At 32.5% G+C, this 22,319-nt stretch overlaps 1 protein-coding gene across 5 annotated transcripts in view; it reads right to left on the reverse strand.

Moving 5' to 3' along the window:
- Positions 1-15,385, reverse strand: part of LOC124357154 (YLP motif-containing protein 1-like) — a 101,053-nt gene extending 85,668 nt beyond the window's left edge. For 3 of the 5 annotated variants that reach the window (XM_046808656.1, XM_046808659.1, XM_046808661.1), the window contains exons 1-4: positions 15,026-15,385; positions 1,673-1,878; positions 1,432-1,563; positions 1,281-1,310 (exon numbers count right to left, since the gene is read on the reverse strand). In XM_046808656.1, the coding sequence (XP_046664612.1) occupies positions 1,281-1,310; positions 1,432-1,563; positions 1,673-1,855 (345 nt within the window). In that variant the 5' untranslated portion in view covers positions 1,856-1,878; positions 15,026-15,385. The remainder of the gene's footprint in view (positions 1-1,280; positions 1,311-1,431; positions 1,564-1,672; positions 1,879-15,025) is intronic. The other 2 variants (XM_046808660.1, XM_046808658.1) reach the window with 2 other exon arrangements.
- Between the last annotated feature and the right edge of the window lie 6,934 nt (positions 15,386-22,319).

A 22,319-nucleotide genomic window follows, 5' to 3' on the forward strand; every position in this document is an offset into this window, starting at 1 on the left:
CCAACTAGTTGCAGCATACAGTAAATGATGTTGCATGCAATGGTGTACCTACAATTTCCCTAAAATGAGCACGCATGGAACGAGTATCTTCTGTTATGTGAGCTTCGCATTACTTAACGATTTATGTCCGTGGTTAAAACTTGGAGTTTGTCAAATAAATGTACATTTTTAAAAGTAGTAAAGGGTACTTATCAAGTTAAAGAGCATTTCAGTATGGAGTTTTGCTTTCTGCTTTTAAGAAAGCCATTAATATCAAAATATACAATTTAAATTTGTTTAAATATTATAAATGAGTTTAAATTAAACTCCAAAGGGATTAATTTCTGATACTAAAAACATTCTGACAATATTTAATACAAAGTTCATTCTAAGCACTTTTTAGATGAAATAATTGAATGATTTTGATTCCAATAACTTTCAGAATTATGCTCCTGAACAAGTCTTCACCTGAATATGACAATCTTTGTTAACCCTTTAACCGCCACACCCAAGATATATCGTGCATCTCTAGTGGCAAATAACCTCCACACCCAAGATATGTTGTGCAACTGTAGTTTTGTGAACCACACCCGATTATACTCGCTTTCATATTATCAGCTGTTTTATTTTATTGTTATAGTCTGTTATTTGGTTTTCCATTATGTTAGAAATGTCTAAAAGATAGCTGTCCAGTTGGTGGTGCAATCTTGTGGACATTTCTCTAACTACTTGGACCCTACGTGCTTTGTATCGTACATGAGTTCAGGAATGGTTACGTGGATATTTTATGAGGTGTTTCCGATGTTTAATCGTAGGTAGTTGTGTGATAGTGGTAATATGTTGTAATTATTTGACAAATTAGCATTATTTGAGATGTTTGTAAACATTTTTAATTGTTTACTACATTTATTAAACTTTAAATAACATGTTTAACATTTTGACTTAGTATGTAACTAAGCTCGGTGCCCGGGTGTCCCCATGATTCCAGGAACAAGGCAGTTAAGGGGTTAAATTATGTTTTTCATGGTTGATTATAAATAACTTAGATAGTTTAAAAGTTATATGGGACTTTCAAGACATAGAAATGTAGCAGCTTTAGTATACTAGGGAGTGTCAAACACCAAAAGAACAAAACTTTTCCGATACGTGCCAATGCTAGTCTGATCAAATGAGAACAACTCAAATATTGCTTTCACTAATATAAACAAATTACTACTTCTCTTTAAAAGTTTCTTTATTTCGATTTAAGGTGTAACACAAAGTTCTTTTATAGCCTATTAATTGTTCAACAAAGTACCCACCTTGAACTTTTTTACCATCTCAGGGGTCCACTGGTGGGTTGCACAACACACAAAACATACAGGACTATACACTCACAGTATAGAACAAGGTATTTGTATAGTTTAGGTATGAAATGAGAGAAACTGATGGAGTAGGCTGGAGAGCACTCACCTTGTCGCCGTACTGCGCCTGCCACTGAGCGTATTGTTGTTGCCACTGCTCCCACTGCTGCCATTGCTGTTGCTGCGCTGTCGTAGCTGCTAGAGGCCACTGTGGCGGAGGATAAGTCGCTGCAGGTACTGCCTGTATAAACATTTGTCACACAATTAGTATAGCACATACAAATAAAATTATAATTGAACCACCATTATTGTTGAATAGAATTATCAAAATACTTGGAAATTTCACTTACTCCTGGCAAGGCCCCAGTGGCCCCATAATAAGGATATCCAATCGGTGTCTGACCCATAGGAAAGCCCGGAGCTGCAGCTGCCGCAGCTGGAGGAACGGGCGGCACAGGTGGAGTGGGGAAAGTTGCCGCCGGGAATGTTGTACTGGCGTTGGCCGTAGCACCCCATTGTCCCCAAGTATTCATGGTAGAGTCAAAACTTCTTAAAACTGAAAAATATTAAGCAGGCTATATTAAAAATAATCTATATGGATGCTAAGCAAAGGAGTACTAAAGAAAATAAAATTTCTTCAGCACATTTTTTTTAATCACAAAGTATATAATACATCTCCCAATGTTTACAAAATCTATAATTTTAAATAAGTCTGGATTCTCTACTGCAGATTTGTAACAAGACAAATGCTATAGGCCTAAATCAAACTCAATCAGTTTCATTTTGAATTATAGTAAATTTAATGACATTCCAGTTAAATCATATTCCTTTAATTTCATATGAATGGAGCAACTCATTTACAAATAATAACACCCAACAGAAATAAGTAAACATTCCTCTAATAATGTAGAAACTTGGAAGTATTGGTAAAACTGTTTATTGTAGTATCACTAGTATAAAGGAATACAACATTTTCCAATATAATTTTTTATTTTGTGTAAGGCCTTTCTGAATCAAAGATTCCATCATCAGGCACTTCACAAATTATTAAATGTTTACATTTTTGTAATAATAATTAATTTTATAATAACATATGGTAATAAACAATTTGGATGTACGGTTAGCCAGTATAAAATATTTAATTCGAATTTAATTTTAATTTTTTATAAATTGAGATGAGAGTAAAACTGAACTTTGAATAGGTCCATCTTCATTGTTGATAAGTTTTTCTTGATTTGTGTTAATGTAAAATGTTTCCCAAGCATTTAAGTGTATTGTGTTAGTAACTTCTTTTAATAATCGTAAATTTTTATTAGAGATGGTGTGTCCAGATTCAAAACAGTGATTTGCCACAGCAGATTTTTCATTTCTTCCATATTTTATATGTGCAAAGTGTTCTTTGAATCGTGTCTTAATGTTCCTTTTAGTTTGGCCAATGTACAATTTATCACAGTCGTTGCATTTAATTTCATAAATTCCTGATTTGTTTTCGAATGTGGTTTTGTCCTTGGGATTTCCTAATATTTGTGATAATATTTTGTTTGTTTTATAAGTGATAGATTTGTTTGTATGCTTTTTAAAGATTTTCTGCAATTGATTTGAAATGTTACTGTATGTTGTACAGATGAAATGTAGTTATGGATAGATAGTGGAGTATTCAAAAGTCTGTAAATCATTGAGTTGAAACTAGCTTTTTTTGTTGAGGTGAATGGCTAGATTCGTTGACAATAAATCTATTTATATGCGTCGGTTTCCTGTAAACGTCAAATTCAAATTTTGATTGGTTTCTAATTACTAAAACATCTAAAAATGGTATACTATTGTTTTGCTCAATTTTGTATGTAAATTTAATGGTAGGGTAAAATGAATTTAGGGTCGAGATAAAGTTTTGTAGGTTTTCATTTTTATTAAATATTGCGAAGATATCATCAACATATCTTATCCACTTTCTTGGGAAATATTTCATTTTTGTTTTAGCCGTAGTTTCAAAATAACTCATAAATATATTTGCAATGAAGCATGAAAGAGGATCTCCCATTGCTGTACCATCAATTTGAGTGTATGTGTAGTATGATTCTTTAAATTGAAAAGTATTATGATTCATACACAGGTTTATTAACATGGAATATTCATCAACTATTTCTTTTTGTAAATTTATGGAAGACAACCAATTCAATATTATTTCCATTGTATCTCTAATAATTGGAACATTAGGATACAGTGAAACTACGTATCACTAATATCCTTTGATGTGATACGTAGGAAAATGTGTTATAACAAGGAATCTTACGGTAGCTAGGTATCAGTGAGTAGCCAATCAAAACTTCAACGTTATTAACTGCTCATTTTCCTGAACAAATATATATGGTTTTAGGGGGTACAAACCACAAATAACTTTATTTTTTAATAATTGAAATATTAGTAAATGTCAATCTGTGGTTATATTTATGTACTGTTCTTCTTGTTAGAATTTATTTACAAAGACTAAATTTACAGTCATATTTCAACTGATTAACTTTAGGTTTACAATTACTGTATTTCCATATACACATATACTTTTATATCAACCAAGTAAACTCCCTTTTTTTCCCTTGGGGCGGCCTACTGCCATGCACTTAAGCCTCAAGGGCTTTTTGCGCACCCCGGAAACACCATGAGGCCCACCAGTCTACCTTTATACACAACTTAAATCGGGGACGCTGCTTTAGCACCCCCTGGAATAAGCACCCCCTCCGGCTCTGACGTCACGGCAGGGGGGTGCTAATTCAGCGCCACGGGACACGGACCAGGCACTGAATTAGCACCCCCCGACTACAAGGGGGTGCTTATTCAGCGCATGGACATGGTCGAAGCCTGAATTAACACCCCCCTGTTCCAAGGGGGTGCTTATTCAGCGCATGGACATGGCTCAGTCACTGAATTAGCACCCCCTAGCATTCAACCAAGAAAAAGGATATTTATCTTTTACATATTCAAATTAATCATAAATATAATAGTTGTTATCTGGATGTTTGTGTCACTGCCACTTATAAGCTACTATCTACGATTGTTTTGCAATTTCCGATAAGCGATTTAATAATATAATAATACAATATGCCTACTTTCTCTTCAAAATTACGATAGGACTTAATATTACATAGTAATGCTCCGACTAACAAGGCTAATAGGCTTTAGCACTCCTCCTCTCTCGCACTGTCATATTTTTGTAACAATTTTGACTCATGGTTTTGCTTTCTTACTGTTCTAAATACCACCTAGTTACAATAATGAATTAAATCATATCCTTCATTTATTATATGTCAGTCGATTCTTTCAGGTTAATAAGTTTGTAAAATTAATTAACGCACTGCTAAATATATATATATATAAAATTCTCTACCGCACAGATCATTAAAGCCCATGTAGGCTCTTTTCCCTTTACGTTTTTTAATTACGAGTATACAGTAATTAGAGACAAATTAAAAACTATGATAAATGCTGCTTTTGTTTTTAATTTTAATTAGCTGTCTTAATTTAGATGTATGGATTCATTCTTTTGAGATATACGATTTGTATTATTGTAAATTAAGTTTCAACTATAAGAATACTATAAAAAATACATCATTTGTTTTCCTCTTGAATATAAGATATTTACTGCTGTATCTACAGTTGTACATTTTTGTGAAAGTAAAAGCTATTTTTGAGTCGATTTTTTGGAATATTACAGAAGGTTAAAATGTAATTATGGTTTTTATACACAATTAGTCTAGTATCTATGCTGTGTCATTTTTGTTGTACAGGCATTGCGTACTGGGCGTCCATTACCAATGGAAAATCTACTGAGCATTAACAGTTCAAGCTTTAATCCAATCGTTGAAAACTCAATGAAACATGTTTCTAGATATAATTAAAACTATGTTATTTGTATATGAATCCATAATTAAACTATTTATTTCATTTAATAGCTTCACGGAAATGAAGTGTTCTTTTTTAGTTTAATTAACTCAAATTAAAAAAAACTAATATAATTTTGTAAACAATTTAGGCTCGTATTTTAGGCAAAATAGTTCACTGTCACAGTATAGAATTTTTCTTTGCGACATTTTTTTTCATATTTAATTTTAATTAAATTTCAAAATTAGTTTTTATGGAATTAAACAGATGAAGCATGAACATTACAGTTTTTGACTTGTCATTCATTACAGAAATAATTTTTTCAGTACCTGCCCTTAAATAATTACTCGTAACCATCTGCAGTAAAAAAACTAGATTATAATTTGATATCTTATGCACTATTAGGCGTACCGTGAATCATCTGCACAATGGAACAGCTCCATACACTTAACACTAGACAAAAATCCGCTAGATTTAGAATGGCACTCACAAAAAATATTTCAAGGTTAACGCCCATAAGTATTACTAATTCTTACGTGTAAAATATCCTCTATTGAATCATGCCTAAACTATTCTTCATAATTAAAGGAATATGTAGAAACATCAAATACAAAATATTCCTTCGGCTGAGTCGGAAGAAAGGTACGAGTTATATTTCACCATGAGGCTATAAACTTGAAGATGCATTATTAGTTTATGAACTTAACACTGTGATAAAAAAACTTATGGATGAGGCATTGGTAGCTAAGGATGAAGTATATTAATCCGCAAAGGTTTCTTCCTAACTAGTTATATAAAAAAAAATATTTGGTCAAACTTCTGTCCATCTTACCTCTAGCAGATATCCCCCCTGGTAAAGGATTATACCCTCGATTATATTACTTTTTCTAATGGTATCGATGATAATTAGTGTAATATTACGAGAATGAATAATAGAATTTCATATTGGGACTTTCATATTAAGTGTTATCAACTATTACATTTAAAATATTCTCACATTATATGTTTTGTTGCTCCTTTTACGAGTTACCCTATTTTCAAATGTGGATCATAAGTCTTTTATTACCTACAGTACTATAGAAAAGGAGGGATCGTGATTTGTAATTACTTTAGAACATCAGTTCAAAAAATCATGGAATGTTGCATTGAAATTAAAATTGGAATATCTTCCAATGACCATAATTTATTTTCATCAGTAGTATGCCATATTTAAAAGACATGAAGGAGATGTCTATGACGTACCAGTCATTCTACAAAAACTCCGTACGAAGGCGCAGGTATCAGCTAGTAAACGTATAAAAAACTTGAAACTCCTTATTTTTGCCTTAACATCGTTGCTCGTTATACCTGTATATCGGCCGTATACCAAATATGAAATATACAGAGTGAAAACCAAACCTGCAAATTATCGATTGTAGGACTGTAGGTCCACACATAATTTTGACGAAGCTGACGAAACCCGTCCGTTGCACTACCGACCCTACTGTCCAAAACTGACTTGGCCGCATCGAGTGGTCGAGTATGTTATTCTCAGTTGTTATTCCTATATTAATACAGAACTTAATATGTACAGGTATAGTGAATTTGTTTGATTGAAATTTCGTTAAAAAATATTAAGAAGAAGTCAAACAATGTTTGAGTGTACAGGCCCAAGGTGTGGCATATTATACTCTCTAGGTAACGGATACTTTTACATGAGTAAAGAGAAAAGATAAACTAGAACACGGTAATTATGTATGGACAAAAAACTGCAAATCATCGCCTTTTTGTATGCAGTTAACGAATATTTTAACTATTGTGTGTTACATTAATCACACGTGCACTTCTAACCCCATGTATCTGGAAGTGTCAAACTTAAGGATGAACATTTTTACAATATTGTAAAAAGAAGAGTGAAATCTCAGTGAAGTCTTTAATAAAGTCTTTGTCTTTATGTTTTTTTAATGTTTTATTTTCCGAGGCAGAAACAAAATCTTTAAAACCTCGGTTAGAACAACTTAACAACTGCAAACATATAGCAATCTTTACTGGTACATTTAAGTATCTACGTTTACCACCATAATCAATAGCATATCTGCAAACTCCGTATACATTTACAAGCTAAGGGTCAGAAGTAAGTGTGAGGTCTTCTATTTAAAAAACAAAATATTAAATGGAAAATAAATATTAAGCGATCAACAGTAAAGAGCTACAATAACTAGCGTTTTAATTTTTGGTCTAGGTAATCAACATGTTATTAGAGTGTTTTTTCTGACGTATTAAATCAAAAGAAACCTATATTCAGAAATTAATTAAGGATATTATGACCACAGTTCAGCAATGTAATGTTAAAATCACCTAATTAGAGCGGCTAAAATAAAAAACAGCTGATTGTTGCAGCCCACATTCAGTGCTGTCAAATAAAGGCGGGTATTGTTTGGTAATTGGTTTTTAAAAAACAAAACTATCTCCCTTATTTCACAACCAATTTTTTTAAACTTGGTATCATTGGATTTTTAATTAAATTGTGTAATAATTGAGATCTTTTTACCATATATCGGTTTTAAGATATTTACGCTTAAAGATTTTCTAGAGAAATCACTATTTTGAAAATAAAGCTTGTAAGAAATTTAAATTTTCGATGTAATTAGGCCTTAAGGTTATAAAGGTATATACCAAATTTTAACCTAAAACAATTCCATCAATAGTAAAGTAAAAGAGACAAAAAACAAAACAAAATTGTGGCTATTTGAGTAATTATTGAGTTTTAGAAAGGTGAATATGATTGCTTTTGCCTTTGGTCCGTGAATAATGTCTGAAAATATTGGTTAGAGGTTGTGGAACACTCTTGTATAATAATTTTATATACAGAGTGTCCTGTAATTCTTAGGACAAGTCTATATACCTCAACTACTCAGGTCATGGCAAACGCATTTCAGAATATGGAAATAGATCTTCGGTGCTTAGTTTTCCTATCCGTCAGTCTGTATGTGTTTTTATAGACAAATTCGCTTTAATATATTAAAACGAATATAATAAACAAATCCTACCTAATTTGGATCAAATATTTGTGGTAACAAGGCCAGTTAGAAAAAATATTTATTAATACTTTCGAAATGGCGGCCATTTAAATCTGAATTAACTTTGAATGTCTTAAAATCCAACAGGTATACAAGAATAAATCTGATCGTGGATTGTATCACAAATCTAATTAATCAAATACTATTTCAAACTAATAATAAATAACTCATTAAGAGCATCTTTATTGTGAAAAAACACTGTTCGTGGAAATAAATGAAACAGCAGCTTTTAGAGTATCTTATCCCTATTTTTTTATTTTTGTCATTTATTTTGCAAAACATTTGAAATACATGTTTCAGGCCTATCTAAGGGATAGAATCACATATTTGATGTTTAATGAATTTATTTAAATAAACATCTATTTACGTAAATAAAATGTTTTAGGACATATTTATTTACGAAAAATTTAGTCAAGCGACAATCAGATGTATTTCCAATAAAATTAATTTTATTTCCGCTTAATCTTTGATTTTGTAATCTATAAAAGCATTATTGTCTGAATATTACTGTAAGATTTTCTTTTTGTTTATTATTCTTAATATAAAAAATATAACTTTAGTCACTTTATTTAGTTTTTTTAACATATATTGTGAATAAATTTAAGCTTTATGATAAATAATAAAACAGTGTATTATGTTAATTGAGACGTTTGTTTTTGTCCTTCATTGTTCATAAAGGCGTTCATTGTTGATAAATTTGCAATATCTCTAGTAGTTTTTAATTTATTAGACAAAAAAGTTGCTTGGCAACAGATATTAATGTATTTCCTGTACTATAAATGAAGGGACTAAGATGTGAGCACAATTGGCGTAAGATATTCTGGAGCTGCCGGTTAACTCGATTTTTGTATTGTGACCTACTCGCTGAGAACCTAAATGTCGACAGTGTTTTGTTACAGTAAATCTGTGCATATGGTATTTTATATATTTGGTCATTAAATTTGTGATAGAACCCTCTCAAATTAATTTCTTGCAATATTTTAGAAAAATTGCAGATTTGAAGAATTTAAAAGGTAAAATATTTTAATAGCAACCATCTTGAAAGTGTTAAAGATAACATCATAATATATTTTTTAGCCGCCATAAAATTTTGACCAAGACTTTGTAGGATTAAATTTATTAGGTTTTAAGATATTCCATTTTTAACAACAACAAAAAAACGCACACTAACCGACAAAGGGGAAATTAAGCAATGTAGATCTATAATTACTCAGTATATAAATGTGTTTTGACCTAAGCAATAACGCTTTTGAAAGTATGGTAGTATATTTATTGCTACTTGTTTTAACATTGTTTTCAGCGTTTTTTTTATTATTATTATAGTTTAACTAACTGATATGGATATAACTGAATGACATTGATTCTTGTAGATATAAAATAATATTTCAATTGTTTGTCGAGTGCGTTTGAATTTATACTATTCAGTTAAAATTATTATTTATTATTATTATTATTATTTTATTATTATTATTCTATTCCGTTGGGGTAATTATTCATCTCATAAATAAGGTATAGGCGCTGATTTAGCAGCCCCCAGGACTCAAGGGGGTGCTAAATCAGCACATGAACACGGTCAAGGCGCTGAATTAGGACCCCCCTATTCGAAGGGGGTGCTAAATCAGCACATGAACACGGTCAAGGCGCTGAATTAGGACCCCCCTATTCGAAGGGGGTGCTAAATCAGCACATGAACACGGTCAAGGCGCTGAATTAGGACCCCCGTATTCGAAGGGGGGGGTGCTTATTCAGGGCCTAGACACGGCCACTGTGCTGATTTAGCACCCCCTTTCGTGACGTCAAAATGACGTTCAGTAGCGAGGGGGGTGCTATGTCCAGGGGGTGCTAATTCAGGCGCACCCTTAAATCTTGCCAAAACCTATATTTAAGTTAATGTTATATCTAAACCTAATAAAATATATGTTATATTTTGTGATGTTATTTGATGTCATAATGGCTTATTAATCCTTTGACTGGTGGGTTTTTTTTTTCTTGGTAAGAGTGGCCTAAAAAGTTACATAATTAATTTTTTATTTTGTTTTTTAGGTGATTTTGGTTTACTGCACAGCCATTCTTTTATAACAGACACCTCAGTGTTAAAAAATGAAATAAATTTAAAGTTAGTTTTTAAGACATATTTAGCCTATGTTGTAAAATACTTTAATTTACCAAATCCAAAGAAAATAGTTTAATAGAAGATGTATATTTATTTTTATTCTAGGTTAAAGTTGCCTGTTGATGAGACAGTCTACTAATAACAATAATCTAGTTTTTTAAAACAGCTGATTTTACCTAGCTGTATATTTATAAGTGTTTCTCAGATTTGAGGTTAGAGAGAGGAAGCTTGGACATTTTACATCAACTTGAGCTGAATTTAAATAAACTTGGTAAGTAAACAAGTCCTTATTTCCAAATAATTCTGACGTATGTCACAGTGTCACATACGTAACAAGAAACATGAAAAAGTTTCAACTGCATCTCATCTAGAATGTTGACATGGATAACATTTTGTAAAAGTAAGGTTAAGTTAATGATTGTTAATAATTATGATATTTTTTGGGGTACGGTCCAATAAGCGGACCCGGTTTTTTATATCGAAATTGGCAAACGATATTACTTAATCATAACCATCGATATAATCAATCGATACTGATGAATTATTTTTAACAACTTAAATAATCTATATGAACAGCTGTAAACACTTTAAAATAATACAAGGTAATATTTTAAATTTCACGTAACATTGTGTATTAAAATGGCCGTCAATCTTAGGAAGCTTCACGAAATTGCTTTAAAAGACGATAAAATATGTTTTTTATGGCTTCAGGATGTTGGGTTAGTACCTAAGAATCCATTATGTGATATTTGTGGAAAGGTAACAAATGTAACTGTCAGAGGAGCTAACATGGTCGTCTTCAGATGCAAAAAAAAGAAGGTAATGGTGGACACAACTTTAGTAAAAACGTTTTCGTTCTGTTTCATTTAGTTAAAGTTATGAGTTTCCCTGATTTTGGTTATGTTCATTTATTATTTGTTATCATTAAATTCACATTTTAATTTAAACATATGATTGGTATTACTTTTATATCGATTGATAGTCTATGATTCGATATGCGAATATTAGGTATCGATGATTATATTCTTCGATATAAAAAACCGGGTCCGCTTATTGGACCGTATCCATTTTTTGTTTTATTTTAAATATTATTCTTTGGCAACTAAACTGTGTTATGTATGTGAGACATCAAAATGTTACGTATGTGACACATTAAGTTATGATAAAAAAACTGTCAATTTGAAGAAGAATTAACTTAGGAAGTTAGTTAACCTAGCCTATCTACCAAGTTAATCTATTTATTTGTTTATTTTAAAGCCTCCCAGACTGATCTATGTACAAAAAATAAAAGGTTTCACACCTGAAATACATAAATTAGATCATAATAGAAAACATCTTGAGGAGAGATGGGGTAAAATTCATCAAATAACTGGTATTCAAGCAATGCACCACTTTCAATCATATAGTGATCACGAGATACTGATTAGCAGGACATCAAAATCACTCATGCTTAAAGTTGACATTAAGAATGAAGAATATGACGCTACAAAACTGTCAACCCGACGACGGCTACACTATGAAGATGTTTACAGTGATGAATCTGATGATGATAAGTATGAGAGTACTGGTAAAGATGATGCACAGATGGAGACAGATGAAGAGCCATTATGAAACACTGATAGAAATGTCCAGTTAAATGACAGTAGATGTGTTATGAAAAACACTCGATTAAACGTTTTTGAAGTTTAAAAAAAATATTATTTATACAGAAATTAATCTAATCATGCACAAAAGTTAAATTATATTTACAAAATATGAGAATAAAATAAAATATTCAGCATTTTCTTATAAGCATACTAAGGTACAGGTTAGGTTACAAGTTAGTAACAGTACGTAAGTCAGCTGCAGTATAATAAGTGGCCACCAACACAATCGAATGATGATTATAGATTGATTCGTCATCGATATTCATGACTACACAAACAACTGAAAGCAAACTGTCAAATACTAAAAACAAAACGTCGAACAAATAACGTAATAGATATTTTTATTATAAATATAGGTTAAATATAATTTACAAATTAAAATATATTACATAATTAATATAATTACAATAAAATGTAATTACTTTATATATTTTCAAGGATAAACGTGACTGCTTGTGAAACAAGAACACATGTAATTGTTTTTGACACTATTAATCAATAACGAAACACATGACTTAAATTTTAAATGTATTTCCAAACACGATTTTACTTTGAATTCATTTTGAGTGAACTGAATTAAGTTTTATGCTTTTAAAATCGTATTATGGTGAAGCTATACTTGTATATGTAAAATAAATGTATTTGTTTCAGATTGCGTAATAACAACCTTTGAGCAGCGTAGTACTTATGATTACTTTAGCCAATCTGAAATGGCACTTCTGCAAGTATTGATGCCATCAAAAGTACATTCATTAATAATTAAGTCATAGTTTGTTTGATTTCAACTAAAATAGTACACGATTTTTCATTATCTTCATATACCAAATTTAAAATGTTAAAAAAAAACTCTTCTCAAGATAGTTTTTAGATACGTTATATTCGTTCTTACTTTTTTTGTGATTTTCACATTTAATTCTAGTTTTCATCTCGTCGATACAAACTGGACAATTTAGATTTAAAGGAGCAAGGATAACCATCTTGTAACCATTTAAAACATTGCTCAGTATTTATAAAATTATTTTCAGCCAATATCTGCATATTCATCGCCATTGTGCCATCGTCACTAACCTTCTCCTATACAAACGAAATAGCAACACTAGTCACTAGTCTAAATAAAGAAAGCTGGCAATGATTATTTATAAATATCTATAGGTCAAATGTCATATTCGATAATATCGATATTTAAAATTGATAATCATAATCGATTGTGTTGGTGGCCACTTATTATACTGTAGCCCACAAAACTCTTCAGAGATCTTTGATGATATGTAAAGCGCGAAAACAGTCAGACAAAGCGGAACGTCGCAATCCCGGTACATTCTGTCCCGTCGTCACTGCAGATCGCCGACGCTGGTCTATTTGCACACATGGCATGCTCTCTTTGGCTTGTCATTCTTATGTATCTGAAGCAGGGTTGGTGCCAGGAAAATGGTGAGCAGTAAGCCATCTTTGGTACTTTGGACAAGGGAGGTGAATTTCCCCAGGAGAACCTGATACGTTGTTTTTGGCGGTTTGTGGAACTGCTGAAATCATAGATTGGTAGGCCTCATGGTGTGCTTCCATGGTGCGCAAAAGGCCCTTGAGGCTTAAGTGCATGGCAATAGGCCGCCCCACAGAAGAAGCTCAGGGGAGCATCTTAGCCAAAAATTCATCTGTAAGTCTTTCTAGCGCCATTTTACATAATCTGTGATTAGGCGTTTATTTACTCAAGTTAAACACCACAAAATGTTTACAACCAAGCCAACCGGTAATGTAAGTGAGGTTACAACCCGTATTTACTAGAGAAACAGAAATAAAATCAGCTGATTACTTGTAACAACTGATTGAATACCGTCAATTGGGTCTGAAAGAAATAAATAAAAGTGGGAATGATGGAAACTACTTGAAACTTTATTTTATTTGTATTCAAGTGACAGATTATTCATCATAAAACATTATCGCACCTACAAGAAACAACAAAATACTAGTGCGTCCAAGATTACAGAAATGTTTGCATCGAAGGTCTTTTTTCGCAACATATATCAATGAACAGATGTTTGAAGCAGATGATTTTTTTGAGAAAGAAATTCTGAACACAATGATGTAGTTGAACTCATTCCTAAACAAAATTTGACGCAGCAAAAAGTATACGGAAAAAGTCCCATTCTTTCGTGTTTTCTCAAAGTGCACGACCAGACACAGCAAACCAACATTTGTATGGCAACAGTTAAAATTTCGGTAAATACGTTATACACATTAGTATTCATTTATCTATAGGATATCAAATTAATCTGTGAAACATCCCAATTAATTTTGTATAATATTTGTCCTACTAAAGTTTTATTTTCAATTGCAAAAGTTTGATTAAATAAACTACTGCAAAAGAGACTAGTGACTAGTTGTTCAACATTGGAGAAACATTTTTAGGGACTAGTTACTAGTCGTCTACCACATGGAAGATTAAGCTACCCTTCAAAATAGTAAAAAATAAATTAATGTTATACTGTTTTATTTGTTATGTTTTATAAATACATGTCCTACATTGTTTTTTATTCACCATAACATTATTACTTTTTATACTGTAATTTGAAATACAACGTAATTCAAATATGACGTAATTTGGCCTAGTTGCAGCCTTGTAAGGCTTCTTTACTCATGAATATTGATGAATCAGAATTATCCCTCACTCGAGTGTTGGACGCTTATTACACTGTAATCTTGTTTTGTTTAGGAGGATGATAGCAATAGGTTAATAACGGGAAACTCATATTTTACCACTACTGCCATTCAATTACCCTAAGCTACAATAAGTTATTCATTTTATCAACTGCCATTATTCAACTAAAACCAATCTTTTGCCATTTGGGTAACAGATAAACACAAAATAGTATGTTGCCACTTCTACTGTTCCAAAGCTATTGGCTTGGCCTATACTGTGATTTAACTGAACCACCTTTAGTATAAAGTTCTAGGCTAATAGCCTATGCAAATTATAAAGAAAAATTAACATAAGAATATTAGACTATTTCCTACCTGTTGTTTAATAATGTAGCCTAGGATATTTTGAAAATATGTAGTTTGTCCCTAACTAGATGAAAATATTAGGTCTACAGCTCAGTTAGACCTAGGTTTACAAAGCTTTTGAGATTATAATGTATGTACATGCCACAACAAAAACACTCTTCACTTCCACTTTGAATTTATAACAGATTTCTACAACACAAATGTTTTGATATAATAATAGAAAACAAACTACACGAAATTTCGTAAAACATACTTGACACCGGCTAACACAACTAAACTAAGCTAACTGCATTACTGCAAAGATAGGAAAGAGAAACTGAAAGTAAGTCCAAAGCTGTGGTTGGTTGTAAGTACATCGTACTCAAAGCTTCATCTTGTATTCATCAACAGTGGTACCAACACTATTATTGACTTCTGCCTGATCCCTGAACCACATGACCATTGAAATCTGTATAGTAGTTTTTTCAACATTTAAAGGGATCTCCTGAATACTGAATAGATCTTTAACTCTCCATATAAAATTAATATACTAATTAATAAATATTGAAAAACATATTATAGAGTGATTTATTATTATTATTATTTATTACAATGAACGGCAATACACCTTTTTACAATATTTGGTTTCTTGATGACTACCATTTGCTCTTTACATCAATAAATTCAACAAAATTACATCCACATCATAACTATAAATTAATCAGATCAACAAAACAGCTAAAACAATAACAAATTAACAGTAAACAACAAGAACAACAATGATCAATTAAATATATAATATTCTTAAGGGAAAACGTAAGTAGACTATGTATAAATGTAACAATAATAGAAGTAACAAGAATAATTTTTTATAACAGTGACATCTGGCTATGTAACAATAAACTAATGAAGCTCATGCAGTAGAGTGGCTGCCCTCCTCTTAAATGATGACAGGGGCATCCCAAAAAAATCCAGATCTGCAGAGACTGCATTTCCAATCCTCATCAATCTTGGAATAGCGCTGTGGTAAAGGTAGTTTGTCGAGAGATGATGGATGGTAAACAGCTGGAAATGTCTCGCCGACCGAGGAACGTGGAAATCAATCATTTGAAGTATCTCGGAACAATCAATGGTGTTATTAAGAATTTTGTAAAGGAACATCAAGTCAATGAGCGTTCTTCTTGATGAAAGAGTTGGTAAATTTAGACAACGCTTCATTGCTTGAATGTCAACCTCTATGTATCTGTATCCGAGCTTGACTCCAATCATCCTAATAAATCGTCTCTGCACAGCATCCAAGGATGAACAATGTCCAATCTGATGAGGAGACCATACAACAACTGAATACTCCAATATTGGTCGGACCAGAGCAACATAAAGAGTCTTGAGAGAAGAGGCAGACAGTCCCCGCCTACAAATTCTATTGACAAGCCCAAGTGTTTTAAGAGCTTTTCCACATACATTAGATATATGAGCTCCAAAATCCAGATTTGCAGTCAGAAGAATGCCCAGATCTTTAACCTCCGTAACTCTTCTTAATGTGACATTTTGAAGTATATAGTTAAATTGATGAGTCTGTCTGGATTTTGAAAATGTTATCACCAGACATTTAGTAGGGTTTAAGTCCATGCCATTGAGTACGCACCATTCCTCAATCTTCATGAGCTCCTCTTGTAGACGAACCAGTTGTTGATATGATGCCACTTCCCCGAATAGTTTTACATCGTCAGCAAACAAAAGGAAATCTCCTTCAAGATTCATGCCAATATCGTTCACAAATAAAGTAAAGAGGAATTATTTGGTCCTAGATGGGACCCTTGAGGGACACCAGAAGGCACTACAATTTCCCTCGATAAGGCAGACTCATATTTTACTCGGAGAGTGCGGCCTATAAGATAACTGTGAAGCCAGGATAACAAAAATCCAGAGAGCCCAAGAGCTTCGACTTTCCTGACCAAGTGAGCATGGCTGATTCTATCGAAGGCCTTTGAAAAGTCTAGGTAAATGCAGTCCAGTTGCGTCCGGTTTTTAAAAGCGTTTAGAATGTTATTCATGAAGACAACTAAGTTAGTGGATGTTGATCTGCCCTTCTGGAAGCCATGTTGTTGCGGAGTAATGACATTCCTGAAGCTGAAGGCAAGTTTATCAAGAACCAGGCTTTCGAACACCTTAGCTAAACTAGACTGAAAAACAACAGGCCTATAATTCTTTGCTAATGATTTGTCGTCCGACTTATGTATTGGTATGAGGTATCCAGCTTTCAAATTTGAAGGAAAGACTCCTCCGGCAAGCAGATAGTTAAAATAGATAGACAGATGAGGCGCTAGTACTTCAATGCAAAACTTTAGAGCAGCAGCAGGAATTTCATCTGGACCGGGACTCTTCGAGATATTCAAGGATTTAAGTTTTAATTCGACTTCATTAGCAGATATGTGCATAGAGGAAAGATGAATGGTCTCCCCAAATTTGTAGACAGGTGCTGGTACGGTCTCCTTCCTATACACAGATGAAAAGAAGTCCGCAAAAAGATCCGCTATAGCTTGAGGTTCTTCAGCATGTTCATCCTCAAACCTAAGACTTATTGGACTAGAAATTGATGATCTGACTTCACGTAAGAGACTCCAAAACCTTTTAGGGTTACTTCTTAGACTGTCATCAGTTTCGGCAAGGTAATTTTGGTGGTTAGCTCTGGCCAATCTTTTACAATCGTTTCGAACCTTATTGAACCTAGCATAAGTAGCCTCATTTAAAGAGTTCTTATAGTCCCTGTGAAGTATCTTCTTTTGGACGATAAGTTCTTTCAGTTCTCTGGAAAACCATTTATTGGAGAGATCCGGTTCCTCTCTCTTCAAAGGGCAATTCTTAATAATTGTCTCCCTAAAATTATTACAGAAGTCAATAAAGTTATCTTCCACATCATCCAAAGGAGAAAATGATGGGTATGTTTGTCTTTGCGCCCAATTGAATACTTCAGTCAAGTTACATTTCCGGAGATTATAAATTAAATTCCGACACTTTCTCTTAGTTTGGGGGCCAGTAGGAAGTTCAAAGACCAGAGCAGGGTGAGTGCATTCCTGATGCAACTAGGAATCTTCACAGTTCATTACTTCAATGTCATGCATTGATGAGAACACCCAAAATCAAGGATAACGCCTCTGGCATTTGAAATATTGTTAATTTGCTTCATTTGCAGGAATTGTGTAGTATCCAGTAAGTGACGTAAAGCTGAAGAAGGGGGGGTACATGCGGCATTGCTCCAGTTTGCAGAGGGAAGGTTGAAGTCACCAGCTATGATAGTAAGATCATTCTTTCCAGTTGACAAGTTTGCCTCTTCAGCTGCATTGCAGAAACTAGTATACAAGCTAGAAGGGGAGCTAGGGGGCAAATAAACTGCACCAATCAGTAAGTTTAGTCCTGGAAGTTTAATTGTTACGAACACATGCTCTACGTTGATGATAGAGGTCTTGACTTGTTGTTCTTTTTTGTATGTCTTAGTTGTACCTGCAAGGAAGTAACTCGTCTATAGACATCAAATTTTTGCAACAGTTTTGAGGGGCAAACTGCATGCTATATCATCAATAAAGAGCCTAGGCCCAACCATAAGAGACGACATAAGAAAATACAAACAAAGTCGGATTTTTGTTCCGGACATATCTTTTACAATAACTATGGTCATATACATCTATAATATATTTTATTCCAAGCGACTTCTACACTTTCAAGTTTAATAGGTTGCTGCAAGCTATTTAAATGTACGTGTACTATTTTAATGTCAGTCAGGTATTTAAACGAAAAAAAGGCAAGCTTTCATACATAGCAAGATAAAAAGGAAAGGGTCCATGGAATTGTTTTAAGCATTTTTTAAATGACCCTGGTGAAATCAAAACTGCTACATAAGAATATGTATTTATACACTCAGTTAAAAAAATTATGGTTGCCTGTAAAGTCGGTTTTACGGGCGAAGATTTTACGTGACAACATCTTTTTCTCGGTAGAATATTTATTGATATGAATATTATTAAATTGCACAATAGGAACAAGGAATTGAATGAAAATAAGAATTGCCCAAATTTTAACTATAGAAATATATTTTGTTTACTAAAACATTGTACATAATTTGAAATTAATTAAAATTTGTTATTGTAAATGGTAAAGTTGAATAAAACATTTACTAAAATTGGAATTTGAAATTCTTGCTAAACACAGTTAAATTCTAACTCCGCGCGTGGTGATTGGTCGGTTTAGTTCGTTTGTTTGGTCGCACTGTTATGACAGGTTAGAGGTTATAATTTGTTATTTTAAATGTTTGACTAGCAATACGCGCTGTTTCTTCTCAATCGACTGAATTACGATTGATTGCAGAGTGATTTCAACTAATAATTTACTTAACACTATCAACATTTGTCAATAGTATGACATAACCTATAAACTCAGTTTCTCAACTTTTGTGTCAATCTAACAATTAATCAATCAATCATAGTTTACGATAATGAAATATCAGTGTACAATTATTTACCTTTATTGTTGTAGTTGTTGTAAATGACGAATCTAAGCACTCCACATTTTCACGAATAAACATAGTTATCTGCTTTATCCCGTGCGGCGGCGGACCCACAGTTATCTGCTTTATCCCGTGCGGATCCCGTGCGGCGGACCCACTGGACGGGCATCGTAACGTTACCGGGCGTTACACTTTTTCATGAGTGACTCCGAGCCGCAACCTAATTTAAGACGTTGTCACGTCAAAAAGTTACTATCCTACAGAGTTCTAAAACCAAAGATACACTATCCATATTTTTCGTAAAATTAAAACTTGCACATAACAGTAAAAATATTTTCAAAATTCAATTTCTGTAGAATATTAACATTGTTTTTTTAAGCTGAAATTATTAAAGATATTGTCCAATGCAAAAGGTGTCAAAGGTACAGACATACTATAATTTACTGCCGGTAACCTATTCAAAGTGTTATATGCACTTTAAATCATGACAGGAGTTTTTTTGGAAAAACACATAAACATGTGTGTTATGCAGAGGGGGCAGTTGCTGTGTGACATAGTTCTTGTAGCAAGTTTAAAGTGAGATATGGTCAGGAAACTGTACAGTCTGTATTTCATTAGTTAAGCTGTTCTTTAAATCTGAGGTGTACATTGAAAAAAGAAAAGGACTCAAACTCTTCCTTGAGGTACATCTTTGTAGGCATGCCTAGTAATAGTTTCATTTGGAAACCTCACGTGCAGACTTCTTCCTATGAGCCATTAATAAAACGGTGTAAAAACTTTGCTGGTACACAGTATACATATAGTTTTCACAATTGAACATACATTATACATGGTTTTGATACATACATTATCGTAAGCACTTGATATGTTAAGGGCTGCAACAATGACAATTTCCTCGTGTGTTAGTGCAATCTGTATATCCGTGGTTAATGTCAATAAATAATTTGCACAGCCAAGTTTTTTTTTTTTCTAAATCTGAATTTGAGTGTCAGATATAACTTTTAGCTTGTTTATCAGACACTCAAATCTTTACTTGATCATTGTATTCATAATCTTTATAAAAAAACATGCAATTAATAATATAGGTCGATATGACTGTCCTTACCTTTATTTTTATTAGGTTTCGGAATAGCTACTATTTTACGTTCTTTCCACTATACAGGTATTTCCATTTTATTATTCCATATAATATTTTTGTAGCAGTTTAGAAAAATGCTAAGTGCACTAACCGACAGGTTTTTAATCATAGTGTACGTGACACAACCTGGGGATGTATCTTTTTAGAATCAATAGAATTTTTAAGTTCTTACATACGGTGGTAAAATTATTCTTTAGAATGCCTCCTTGTGTGTTGGAATTGATATACGATACTTAATTTTATTGACTTGTGGTACATAATAAATAAGGAACAATATGGCTCACACATTTTCTGCTAGTTCTGTATTGTTATCAAACTCGTGGTTGTGGGTTAATTTACAGTTCTCTAGGCTTTTGACTATTTTCCAAGCATAGGCCGAAGACTTCTTATTACTAAATCTTATTGCATAGATTAGCCCAACCTTGTTTGATTCGTTCACTGGATTACTTCCTTAGTCTTGAGGTGAGCAATTTGGTAACTTCTATAATTAAGTTCAATTATATTACGTTTCATATTATATACGTATCATAATACGTATATTTTTTTTTAAGACAGCCTTCCATGAGCCACTGTCTAAGAACATTGTTCGGTCCATCACGTTTTGGAAACAAACCCCAATCTTCCCGTAATGTTTTAGTTCATTTAATAAGGAGTAGCAATTGTTATTGCGTGGTTCATCAAGTTATATAATTCTGGTATTTGTACAGATGAATGGTCTAGAATATTAATTAAAATAGTTTCTATGTATTTTATATAAATTTTCCAATTAGCTTAACGAACATCTCTAGTTGACCTCATTTGAGGATTTATATAAGAATATATATGATTAATTTGAAAGCTCAATGTAATTGGTAAATGAACACTCTCCATTGAATCCTAACAAAGCATTGTTAGGAGTAATAAACGTTATATCTATAACAGATTGTTGTTGGTGTAAAGCTGGAGTTGTGGTTGGGCTATTTGAGTTTGCAAGTTTGAACAAAGAAATGTTGTAATAATTGTATGTATGTATATTAATACGTATGATATATATATATCATTACACCTACTTTTCTGTTAGCTATCCTAACTGCAACCCTAAAAGGGGTGATGAAGATTGAAATCCCCGCGAACAATAGAATATCCCTTGTCATCATAAAATATATTTCAAATAAAACTTGATTGATTGGTTAGCAAAGTTTCTTGTATAGCACCAATATAAATGCATTGTTTTGAAAAGTAACAAATTAACTCAGGCTATTTAGGTTTCAATTACAAGGAATTTAACTGAAATATTTTAAAATTGTGTATTTCCATTGTTGGTTATTTAAAACGTATGCTTCACTACATTAATTATTTTGGTTAGTTTAAAACTGATAAAGATAATTAGTTAAGCTTAACAACTTATTTAGCACTTTTTATCTGATGAATAATGCAATTATCTCTATTAGTATTATTCCTTGTAGGGGGTTGTTTGACATTAATTATAATATTGTTTTGTTATTTTGAAAATTGTCATCATTATTAATACAAGATATTAGGAATTCATCTAATTGCTTGTTATTTGTAAAAGTATAGCTTTGATTGTTTCCTGATTTATTCAAGTTTAGAATGTATTAATCTTTATAGTCTTGTGTTGTTCTCACTAATGGTACTACATTATGATTAGTTGAGCGGTTTCGTGTGATAGTAATTTTTTCTTTAGG

The sequence above is a fragment of the Homalodisca vitripennis genome, chromosome 3 (genome assembly GCF_021130785.1).
Source record: "Homalodisca vitripennis isolate AUS2020 chromosome 3, UT_GWSS_2.1, whole genome shotgun sequence".
Lineage (NCBI taxonomy): Eukaryota > Metazoa > Arthropoda > Insecta > Hemiptera > Cicadellidae > Homalodisca > Homalodisca vitripennis.